General features: G+C 33.0%; 2 protein-coding genes across 3 annotated transcripts in view; both read left to right on the top strand.

Annotated features, from left to right (window-relative positions):
- The window catches only part of LOC126892293 (zinc finger protein 260-like), a 97,296-nt gene that overhangs the window by 8,212 nt on the left and 76,123 nt on the right, over nt 1–12,961 (top strand). The window lies entirely within an intron of this gene.
- LOC126892301 (uncharacterized) lies at nt 565–10,983 on the top strand. Its single transcript, XM_050661810.1, has 2 exons — nt 565–1,187; nt 10,269–10,983. The coding sequence occupies exons 1-2, from the start codon at nt 784–786 to the stop codon at nt 10,717–10,719; spliced, it is 855 nt and encodes a 284-aa protein (XP_050517767.1). The 5' UTR covers nt 565–783; the 3' UTR covers nt 10,720–10,983.

The raw sequence follows: 12,961 nt of genomic DNA, 5'->3' as shown, positions 1-12,961 counted from the left end.
CTTCTTCATGGAAAGAAAGTTATATTGTTCCTATATTTAAAAATGGTCAGAAAGACAACATTGAAAATTATCGTAGTATATGTATACAATCTGCAATCCCTAAGCTCTTCGACTGTCTTATAGCAAAGCAACTTTCTTGGTTCTGTAAAGGCTTAATATCTCAATCTCAACATGGATTTTATAGCAAAAGATCCACTGCAACCAACTTGGTTTGTTATCAATCTGATATATTATCTCAAATGGAAAACCATAAACAAGTAGATTCTATATACACAGATTTTTCCAAGACATTTGATCGTGTTGATCATCAAATACTATTGGACAAATTAATTAATGTAGGCTTTCATGACACGTTTGTTGAATGGATTAAAAACTCTACATATGGTAGAAGCCAAAGAGTCAAGATAGGTTGACATCTGTCTGACAGTATTTCAGTAACATCTGGAGTTCCTCAAGGTGGCCACACTTCTCCACTTCTTTTTAATATCTTTGTTAACGACATCACTTCCTGTTTCCTAAATAGCAAATGTCTAATGTTTTTATTTTTATTTTATTTTTATTCAATAAACGGCAGAGCCAATTTACAAAAAATGTATAAAAAAAATGAAATATTATGGTAAACAGTAAAGATAACCAATTTTAACCTAAAATAACAAATAACAAAAGATAATAAAAATGACAACAATGACAACAATAAAAACCAACAAAATTAAATTAGTAACAATAATAAATAATTAATAAGTTATAGGAACTTAGTACTTTACTTCAGTTATTGAATTATGTATGCTTCTTTTAAATACACGAAGACTGTCCACAAATGGATCAAGATGGATGGTAATGTTGGCAGATGATTTGAAATTCTGGAGAGTTATTGATAGCCTAAAAGACCAAGCTCTGTTGCAAGATGACTTAGACAGATTACATAATTGGTGCAATCAGAACAAACTTCACTTGAATATAAAAAAATGTTGTTTTATAAGTTTTTCTCGTAAAGTCAATAGAATCGAAACAAGTTATACTATTAACAATATGCCATTGAATTATGTTTCTTCTATTCGGGATTTGGGTGTTATTTTCGATGAGAAACTTACTTTCTGTGACCACATAAACACTATTTCAATAAAGGCATCTAAACTTCTTGGTTTTGTTACTAGGAATTGCAAGTACCTCTCCATTAATTCAACAAGGTTAGTGTGTTGTTGTTTAGTTAGATCTATTTTAGAATACTGCTCAATTGTTTGGTCACCCTATTTTCAGAATAGTATTGATACATTGGAAAGAGTCCAGCATAGATTTTTGAGATATTGCGCTTACCATGTTACCATGTTAGAGTTGCGTTGAAGCAAGTGCGGAGGTCGGACGTGTTTATGTGGTTTCGGCGGTAAATAACTCGGATCCGGGCTTTACCACGCAAACCATTTAGATATGTGATGTAAATTGATTTAAAAATTGATTTAAAAGTGATTTAGGATTATTTAGTGTTGTGAATGTTGTTTGTGTACAAAGGACACAGAAGGATTTTGATTTAACATTTTGCGAGCGGTAAGTGATTTTAATTAGTATTGGTTTTATAAATTTGACCTAGTTGAAATCGGTGTCAAATTCCTCGTGCATAAACAATTTGAATTAAACCTTTACTGTAATTAAGTAGTTGGATTGCAAAACATTTATTTATTTTATAAAAAAAAAAATAAACAACATTCAGATAGAAATAGGAATACCAGTAAAATACAGTCAAACAATTAATTATCATAGTAATTGAAATTAAGATGACGGACAGCGGCAGCGACACTTATGTATCAGAGGATGGTAAAAGGAAAGGAAATGAATATGAGGAAATCTTTAATAAGAGCAGAAAAGTATATCGATCTCCCAATAAAAAGAATGCTGGAGATAGAGAGAATGAAATTACGGAACTGATGAAAACATTAATAACTGATAATAAAAAGAAAGATAAGGAACTAGAGGATATAAAAAACATGGTAGGTGAGTTGGTAGGAGAAATGAAAAAACTCAGAAAAGAGAATAGCGAGTATAAAGAAAAGATTAAACAAATAATTCAAGAAAATGAAAATTTAAAAAAGGAAATGATAAATATGAAACAGAAAATGGATAAATTAGAGCTAACTTTAGAAATCTGTCAAAAAGAAAGAAAGAAAAAGAATTTAATGATGCAGGGTTTGCCAATAAGTACGTCTGATATGGAACAGCTTAAGAATGAAATAGGAAACTTTTTGAATAAAGAGCTACGAATAATGGCAGACTTGAATAAGGTACAAAAGATCAACGACAATATGTGCATTATTGAGTTTAGTAAGTTTGAAGACAAACTAAGAGTACTAAAAGCAAAAAGTAATCTTAGAAGTTATAGACAACACCGCGTATACATTGAATGCGATTTAACACTTAAAGAGATTGATATGCAGAAAAATCTTAGACATATAGCAGCAAAAGAAAAGGCAAATGGCACAAGAATAAAAATGGGTTATGGTTTTATCGTTATTGAAGACACCAAATGGAGATGGAACCATAGTACGAATAATATAGAAATAGTTGGAGATAATGTAGCAGCAACTGGTTCAAAAAACTACTAGTTATTGCAAATTCGAGGATGGATATGGATACGAATATGGCACAGATTATGGACATGAGAGAATATAACAAAATCGATGCAAGTCTTGACAAAAATATGCAAAAACTAAACCGTAAAAATACAGACAATGAAAGAACTATGAATGCAAAAAATGAAAAACAAAATAAGTATTGGAAAATTGGGTTGTGGAATATACAAAGTCTAAATGGTAAAGAAGAGGAACTTATTGATGAGTTTGAAAACACAAGAATGGATTTTTTAGCATTAACTGAAACAAAGAGAAAAGGTAGTGGATGTATTAAAATGAGAAATGAGCACTACATGATTTTTGGAGGTGTTAATGAGTCAGAACGTGCGAGGGCAGGAGTTGCCCTAATGGTTCACAGAAATGAGCATAAAAATATCATTAGATGGAAAAATATTTCGGAAAGACTCCTTAGAATAGATATCAGTAAAAACGAGAAGACAACAATTATTGTTGGGTATGGACCATCGGAAAATGAAGCCAAGGAACTCAAAGATAGCTTCTGGGAACAATTGCAGGACGAAATGGACCAAATAAATCATAAGGTCATAATAGTAGGCGATTTTAATGGGCGAGTAGGGTCAAGCAATGAATATGACTACCCTATAGGACCATATGGAGAAATGGTCAGGAATAATAATGGACAAAGAGTCATCGAGTTTTGCATCATGAATGATATGCAAGTTAGTAACACATTTTTTCAACACAAGGAGATTCATAAATACACACGAGTGATGGATTCGCGGAACGAAAAATCCATTATTGACCTAGTATTAGTACAGAACAGATATAAAAATGAAATAGCGGACGTTCGTGTTAAAAGAGGCTATGAGATCAGCTCGGATCATTTTCTCGTTGAAACTAAAATAAAGACAAGGAGAGAACAGACATTTAATATTAAAAATGAAGAAAATCGCTACGAACAACCAAGTATTAAAGTATACAAACTGCAGTCTGAAAATATTAGGAAAGAATACTGTCGTAGAAATATTATGGAATATTTTTAAGGAGCTGGTGTATGCAACCGGGAGTAAAATATGTGGTGTAACGAAAGGAAGATATCTGAAAGGTACAGCTTGGTGGAATAATGACATAAAATTGGAAGTTTCGAAGAAGAAAAAATTGTGGAAAAAGTATATAAGCAATAAAAGTGAAAGTAATTATCAAGAATATAAGGAACAGAGAATACTGGTTAAAAATAAAATTAAAGAAGCTAAGAATCATCAATGGGAAGAATTTGGAAATAAAATGGAAAGTGATAGTAAGGGTAATGCGAAGTTGCTTTATAGGACTTTAAAAAATCTAAGACAAAAGAAATCAAACGGAGTAACAGGTTTAGAGGACAAAGATGGTAACATATTATTAAAAAATGAAGAGATTACCGAAAGATGGCGAGAACATTTTATGGAGTTATTAATGGGAGACAACAACGAAATAGAGAACGATAGGGAGGAGTACAATTTAAATGAACAACAAGATGATGATGACATAACATACGAAGAATACAGGGAAGCAATTTTAAAATTAAAAAATGGCAAGGCTGCAGGACACGATAATATTAAGGCTGAGCTAATTAAATATATGGAAGGAGAAGGATTACAATTACTATGGAAGATCATAAGGAGCTGTTGGCATACCGGATGCATACCTAGAGATTGGACGCTTGCAAATATTCTACCATTGCACAAAAAAGGCGATAAACATAAGTGTTCTAACTATAGAGGAATATCACTGTTGGTAGTTGCTAGTAAAATCTACGAAATAATACTAGAGAAAAAGCTGCGAGAAAATATCGAGGCCACACTGGATGACAGCCAATGCGGCTTTAGGCCAGGACGAGGTACAACCGATCTCATATTCACGGTGAGACAGTTATCAGAAAAAGCCCTAGAGCAGAGGTTCTCAATCTGTGGTACATGTACCACTGGTGGTACATATCATTATTGGCGGTGGTACACAAAACACAGAAAAAATTAAAATAGTACTACTTAGTAAGTATTGATAATACAATTTAAACATATAGGTGGTACCAAAAATAATAAAAATAACTGTAGGTGGTACATCACTCAAAAAGGTTAAGAACCGCTGCCCTAGAGCATAAGAGTAAGTTGTTTCTCTGTTTTGTGGACTTGGAAAAAGCATTTGATCGGGCGCCACTAACAAGATCTGGGAAATATTAAACCGTAGAAATGTGAAACCGAAGTTAATCCAAGCAATAAAGAGTATATATAAATGTACACGTAATAATGTAAGAACGAACAATTGCTCATCTCTAGAATTCTACACAAGGACAGGTGTAAGACAAGGTGGTGTTCTGAGTCCTTTGTTATTCATCACTTTAATGGACGAAATTGCAAAATAATGCAGGGGTAAGGTAAAAAGAACTAGGGTTGGGGTGTATACACTTCAACAAGTTTATGTGTCAGAGTTGATATATGCCGATGACCTGGTAATTGTGGCAAAATCAGAAAAAGACTTACAAGTGAATGTGAATGTTTGGAATGAAGCCTTTAAGAAATTTGGGATGAAAATAAATATTGAAAAAACAGAAGCTTTACTAATATCGAAAACACAAGAAAATATAAATGTTAAGTTGAATAATGAGACCATTACACAAGTTGAGGACTTCAAGTATCTAGGATCAACAATGAATGGGCAAGGAAATATAGAACCAGAAATGAGTGCAACAGCAGGGGCAGGGTAATGAGTGCAACAAAATTATACTATGCACTAAATAAAAGTTTTATTAGGAAGAAAGAAGTAAGCCTGAAAACAAAAATGAAAGTATTTCAAACCGTATACGAGCCGGTGCTACTCTACGGTAGTGAAACGTGGACAGTGAACGACAACATCTGTAGTAAAATTCAAGCATGCGAAATGCGATATTTACGTGCGGTATCCGGGGTGACCAGACGTGATCGTATAAAAAATGAAGACATACGTGAAAGGTGCGGTGTTGGAAGGACCTTAGACAGACTTGAAACGAAACAGTTATCGTGGTTCGGACATATGGCGAGAATGAGTGAAGGTAGAACTGTAAAGAGGGTATGGAAAGCGGCATCTGACAACAAACGACGAAGAGGCAGGCCAGCAAGAACGTGGAATGCAAATATTGGAAAGGCTTGCGAAAAAAGGAATATTGGGTGGAGAGAAGCAGAAAGACTAGCTACCGACCGAAAGGCATGGAGACGTCTCATTTCTCCACTTACCTCGACACCGTAAGGTACAAGAGGACGGCTTAAGTAAGTAAGTAAAATAAATGATAAGCGATCTAGTCACAGCTTACCTAACTCATTATTTTATCAAGCCCAATCAGCAACAAATGGTCAAGAAATAGCTAATTTATTTATGAACTTCTTCCAAACTGTGTATTCACCTAATAGCAATAACCTTTACGTACCTATCCATCCATTAAACAGCAACGTTAGTACTAATATTTGTCCGTCGAAAATTACCACGACCGATATTTTTAACGGCATATGTGAACTGCCCAATAAGCTTACTGCTGGCCCAGATGGAGTGCCTAATTATTTATTAAAAAAGTGTGTCTGTACCCATGTAATGCCGCTTGTTATGTTGTTTAACAGATCTCTGGAAACCTCTATGTTTCCTTCTTCATGGAAAGAAAGTTATATTGTTCCTATATTTAAAAATGGTCAGAAAGACAACATTGAAAATTATCGTAGTATATGTATACAATCTGCAATCCCTAAGCTCTTCGACTGTCTTATAGCAAAGCAACTTTCTTGGTTCTGTAAAGGCTTAATATCTCAATCTCAACATGGATTTTATAGCAAAAGATCCACTGCAACCAACTTGGTTTGTTATCAATCTGATATATTATCTCAAATGGAAAACCATAAACAAGTAGATTCTATATACACAGATTTTTCCAAGACATTTGATCGTGTTGATCATCAAATACTATTGGACAAATTAATTAATGTAGGCTTTCATGACACGTTTGTTGAATGGATTAAAAACTCTACATATGGTAGAAGCCAAAGAGTCAAGATAGGTTGTCATTTGTCTGACAGTATTTCAGTAACATCTGGAGTTCCTCAAGGTGGCCACACTTCTCCACTTCTTTTTAATATCTTTGTTAACGACATCACTTCCTGTTTCCTAAATAGCAAATGTCTAATGTTGGCAGATGATTTGAAATTCGGAGAGTTATTGATAGCCTAAAATTGATTGCTAGGTCGGACTCAATTGGTTTACACTAACCACGGCTCCGTTCCTGGTACCCATAAAATTTTTGCGTTCACTGAAACTTGGTTAAATTCTAGTGTGTATGATTCGGAACTTTTTGATCCTGAATTGTTTACTGTGATTCGTTCAGATCGGGATTTTTTAGCCACTGGGACAACTAGAGGTGGAGGTGTACTATTAGCAGTTAATAAAGCATTAAATGTTATTCCTATTGATGTCTACTCTATATGTGCTGCTATTGCTGAAGTCAAATTAATTGATGTAGTCATAAGCAAAGTTGTATCAAAGAAAATAGTTTTTATCTCGTGTTAGTATATATACCTCCGCAAACACCTCTAGCTGAACTAGAATTATTCCTAGAGTGTTTAGAAACAGTTGAATGCCTTTTTAACGAAACAGTATTAGTCTTGGGTGATTTTAATATACCGGAATATACTCAAGGCATTACTACCGGTAAATCAGTGGCCGTGCAGAATGTTGCAAATTTCTTTAATCTATCGCAATATAATCATGTAGTTAATCATAATGAACGAATCCTAGATTTGGTATTTTCTAATATATTTTGTAACGTATATCAGGCAATTGACTATGTTGTTCCCATGGATAACCATCATCCACCGCTCATCATTGATTTTAGTATTAAAAAAGAATTTAATGAAATCAAAATCGACAGTAAGCAGAATTTTAACTTTAAGAGAGCCAACTTTATAGAACTTTATAATGAACTCTATTTATCTGACTGGTCTTTTCTTTCCACTGATCTTGATATCAACAGCAACCTAAATGCCTTTTATCAGTATATTCACAGCATCTTCTCTAAACATATTCCTCTTAAAAAGAAGCAAACTAAACGTTATCCGTTTTGGTTCAATGGTGATCTGATTAATCTTCTGAATACTAAAAGTAGAGCTTGGAACGCGTACAAAAAATCTCGTAATATTCAAAATTACACTGAATTCAAGAGAATTCGTTCAGAATTCAAATACTTTAATCAAATAATATACAAGCGTTATGTGTCTCAACTAGAACTCAATCTTAAACAAGATCCTCGTAGCTTTTGGTCGTTCATAAACTCCAAGAAAACAAATTGTTCTATTCCTGAAACTAAGTCGTATAATAATATAAAGCTAGAGACTTCACAGGATATTGCCTCATCATTTGCCGATTTCTTCTCAAAGTCATACACCGATATTTCTCCTCCCGACCATATCACTCCCAAATTAAATACATATATTGCCGAACAATTGCACATTCCCGCTTTTACAAAATCTGAAATTGAACAGGCCATAAGGAAGATTAAGCCGAACATGACGATGGGACCAGATAATATTCCTGCATTTCTCATAAAAGATTGTGCCCACGTATTTTCAACTCCTCTGTGTACTTTATTTAACTGCATATTATCCAGTTCGGTCTTTCCCACACAATGGAAAGTTTCTAAAATTGTCCCTGTGTTTAAGAAAGAAAATCGAACTTCTATCCAAAACTATAGGCCTATTGCTATCATATCCAACTTTAGTAAAATTTTCGAGATATGTATAAATAAACACCTTTACACCCACATTTCACCATTCATAGTTCCCCAACAGCACGGATTTATCAGTGGTAAATCTACTTTAACAAATCTTGTTAATATTACTCAATTCCTGTGTGAAGCATTAGACAGAAATGCTCAAGTCGACGTCATATACACTGACTTTTCCAAAGCTTTTGACCGCTTAAGTCATAAAATTCTACTGAATAAGCTCAGTTCTATTTCAATCACACCTACGCTGTTACAATTATTTAACTCTTATTTTACAGATCGATGGCAATATACACAAATTAGAGGTTTTAAATCAACCCCTTTTCCTCAGTTATCCGGAGTACCTCAAGGTTCAATTGTAGGGCCGCTACTGTTTGTGATATTCGTTAATGATATTGTTGATGACCTAGATGTTCATTCACTAATTTATGCGGACGATTTAAAATTATTTTTTGAAATTAAGTCACCCTCCGATTGCATTAGACTTCAAGAAAATTTAAATAAAATCAGTATATGGTGTGACACTAATTGTTTGCAGCTAAATGCGTCTAAATGTAACGTTATGTATTTTTCTAGAAGCCCTTCTCCAACACACTACGATTATCATATACATAATACTTCCATTTGTCGCCCCAGCTCTGTTAAGGACCTGGGGTCATATTTGACTGCAGACTATCATTTGTTCCACACATCACTAATATCGTTGCGGGTGCGTTTAGTACTCTAGGTTTCATTTTACGAAATGCGAAAGAACTTACCGATATTGACACTTGCAAATTTTTATATTCATCTCTTGTTCTCCCCAAACTCGATTATGCATCGATAGTTTGGTCTCCAATTTATCAAAATCACACAACTGTTTTGGAATCAGTACAGAGGCGGTTTTTAAAAAGTATGCACTTTAAATCCACTGGCATTTATCCTGCTAGGGGATTTTCTGAAGAGATACTTCTCGATAAATTTAAGATGCAAAGTCTTCAGCGTCGTAGAATAACTCAATCTTTATGCTTTTTATTTAAAATTATTAACAATCAAGTAAATACTCCTGAGTTATTGCAACTTCTTAATCTCCACGTACCACGTGTTGCTTCTCGTACTTCACAAACGTTTTATGTTAACAGAGCCAGATCAAATATTTTGGTGCAGTCACCTCTAGTACAAATGCAAGCTCACTACAATGCGAACTCTGATCTCTTTGACATCTTCAATTCTAATTTACGCATCATTAAGAATTCTGCTAACGATATTAGGTTGCAACCAGTCACTTTTTAGCATCTTGCTGTTATATTATATATTTATTCTGTATTTTTGTATTTAATTGTTTTACATACTATGCATTTTCTGTTTTTCTTTAATTACTTTATAAGTTTTTGTTCGTCGTTGTTCGTATGTGAGTGTGTTTTTCTCATTTTGAGTTTTTTCACACACTTACATATAAACGGCGTTTATGTAGTCTATGTATTTTATACTGTTTTGTTGTTATGTTTATGATCTGTAAACGGTAAATTTACTAATACGCTTAATACACTAACCCAGATTGTAATTGGTCCAGTACTGTTATTTGGGTACTAAATAAATAAATAAATAAAATAAAAATAAATAAAAATAAAAGACCAAACTCTGTTGCAAGATGACTTAGACAGATTACATAATTGGTGCAATCAGAACAAACTTCACTTGAATATAAAAAAATGTTGTTTTATAAGTTTTTCTCGTAAAGTCAATAGAATCGAAACAAGTTATACTATTAACAATATGCCATTGAATTATGTTTCTTCTATTCGGGATTTGGGTGTTATTTTCGATGAGAAACTTACTTTCTGTGACCACATAAACACTATTTCAATAAAGGCATCTAAACTTCTTGGATTTGTTACTAGGAATTGCAAGTACCTCTCCATTAATTCAACAAGGTTAGTGTATTGTTGTTTAGTTAGATCTATTTTAGAATACTGCTTAGTTGTTTGGTCACCCTATTTTCAGAATAGTATTGATACATTGGAAAGAGTCCAGCATAGATTTTTGAGATATTGCGCTTACCATGTTCACACTGCCATTAGAAATCATGATTATTCCTATATTGAACAACAATTATCTTTACCCCCACTTAAGAACCGTCGTGATATATCAGGTGCTATATTTATTATACATGGATTTATTGATTGTCCAAACCTGTTAAATCACATTAAATTCAATGTTCCAAAACAAGCTCTACGTTACCACCAGGTTTTCAACATTCCTTTCCACAGAACAACATATGGCATTCATAACCCATTGGATAGATACATGGGGCTATTAAATGAATTTGATTATGATATTTTCAATTTAACTTTATCTCGGTTCAAAAGATCTCTTGCTTTGTGATATATATGTATGGTATTGTTGATTTTTGTTCTAATTATATTTTGTATATTTTTAGTATGTAGTGAACTTTAAATGTAACTTTTGTTATTGTTTTAACACTATACGTAATTTATGTTTTGAAAACTGATATTGTTTGTAATTTAACTGCCAATGGGGTATCCCGTGTTTTAAATAAGTAAATAAATAAATAAGTGATGATTTTCTGATATGCCTATTACAACTATATCGTCCATATATAGGAATGCTTTTTCGGGTGTCAATCCTGAGAATGCTGCCGACATCATTCTTGAAAAGCTATTTGGGCTTATGTTTAACCCAAACGGTAATCTTGTGTACTGAAATGATCCTTTCTCTGTACTGAAGGAGATGTATTTTCTTGAGGCTTTTTCAAGGGGGATTTGGTGGAAACTCGACAGTAGGTCTAGGACTGAAAACCACCTAGATCTTCCCAATTGATCTAGAATTGCATCTATGCTCGGTAACGGGAATTTATCTGTGACTAACGTCTTATTAAGTTGTCTCAAATCGATGCACAATCTCCACGCCTTGCTTCCGTTTATTGATTTTTTAATGTTGTTCTGAAGTTATTTCCTTGTGGCATTTTTATGATTAATTATTTATATGGGAAATAAGCCACAATTAAAATGAAAAAATAATTTTATTAACGTTTCGACGCCCAAATCGGGTGCCATTGTCAAAATACAAAATATTACTAAAATAAACAAAACTGTTGTTGCTAAGTAAAAAATTCTTCTAATAATTTATTTAATCTGACTCATTTATATTGGCAATTCAGACATAAATTATACATTTTAAAGTAGAAGACTTTAAAATGATATTGCCAATATTTATGAGTTGCGTTCCTGGGACGACTTACTGAAAGATATATTGCCAATATTTATGAGTTGCGTTCCTGGGACGACTTACTGAAAGATAGTTCATTCGATTACATGAAATCAACCCCAACTCAAGAATATCCGTCACAAAAAATTATAGCATGTGATCTGTTTTTAAAAAGACAACCAAATGCAACGACAGTAAAATTCTTGCGTTAGAGACTTCATAGTAAATCACAAGGGAAAACCAGGAAAAACCCTGTGATACTATCCCGACATCGTAAGTATTTGGTCTTAAATTTAATTTACTCTCAAAAAATAATACCAAATTCTGACTTGTAACATGTTTAAATTATAAATAATATTAATAATATTAGATATATATAAATAATACTAAAATATAAAATATGTACTAGCTCGATATTATTGATTTACTAATCTTGGTATTTTCTTTCTATTGACTTCCTCTTTCAGTATGGGTAACCACATCCTACTGCATTCTACCGAGGAATTTGCGACACAATTGGTTTCATTTAGCATAATTAGAGCCGCTTCTTTGATTTTTCTCTTTTTACTATCTGATTCTTTCAGGACTATACTTGAATTTCTCCACTGAACTCTATGTTCATTATCCCATGCGTGTTGACATATTTGAGATCTATCTAATTCTCTCTTTTTAATATAAGACTGATGTTCACTTATTCTAACGTCTAATGGTCTTGGGATAATGAACATAGAGTTCAGTGGAGAGATTCAAGTATAGTCCTGAAAGAATCAGATAGTAAAAAGAGAAAAATCAAAGAAGCGGCTCTAATTATGCTAAATGAAACCAATTGTGTCGCAAATTCCTCGGTAGAATGCAGTAGGATGTGGTTACCCATACTGAAAGAGGAAGTCAATAGAAAGAAAATACCAAGTTTAGTAAATCAATAAATAATATCGAGTTAGTACAATTTTATATTTTAGTATTATTTATATATCTAATATTATTAATATTATTTATAATTTAAACATGTTACAAGTCAGAATTTGGTATTATTTTTTGAGAGTAAATTAAATGTAAGACCAAATACTTACGATGTCGGGATAGTATCACAGGGTTTTTCCTGGTTTTCCCTTGTGATTTACTATGAAGTCTCTAACGCGAGAATTTTACTGTCGTTGCATTTGGTTGTCTTTTTAAAGACAGATCACATGCTATAATTTTTTGTGACGGATATTCTTGAGTTGGGGTTGATTTCATGTAATCGAATGAAACTATCTTTCAGTAAGTCATCCCAGGAACGCAACTCATAAATATTGGCAATATCATTATAAAGTCTTCTACTTTAAAATGTATAATATATGTCTGAATTGCCAATATAAATGAGTCAGATTAAATAAATTATTAGAAGAATTTTTTACTT

The sequence above is a fragment of the Diabrotica virgifera genome, chromosome 9, assembly GCF_917563875.1.
Source record: "Diabrotica virgifera virgifera chromosome 9, PGI_DIABVI_V3a".
Classification (NCBI taxonomy): domain Eukaryota; kingdom Metazoa; phylum Arthropoda; class Insecta; order Coleoptera; family Chrysomelidae; genus Diabrotica; species Diabrotica virgifera.
This window is presented reverse-complemented; position numbering and strand designations above follow the sequence as displayed.

What these genes read in the sequence shown, in the direction of transcription:
- LOC126892301 (XM_050661810.1), top strand. Translation starts at nt 784, where the DNA reads ATGCTTCTTTTAAATACACGAAGACTGTCCACAAATGGATCAAGATGG. An exon ending in CTCTCCATTAATTCAACAAG is followed by an intron (nt 1,188 to 10,268) that starts GTTAGTGTGTTG and finishes TAATTCAACAAG; the next exon opens with GTTAGTGTATTGTTGTTTAG.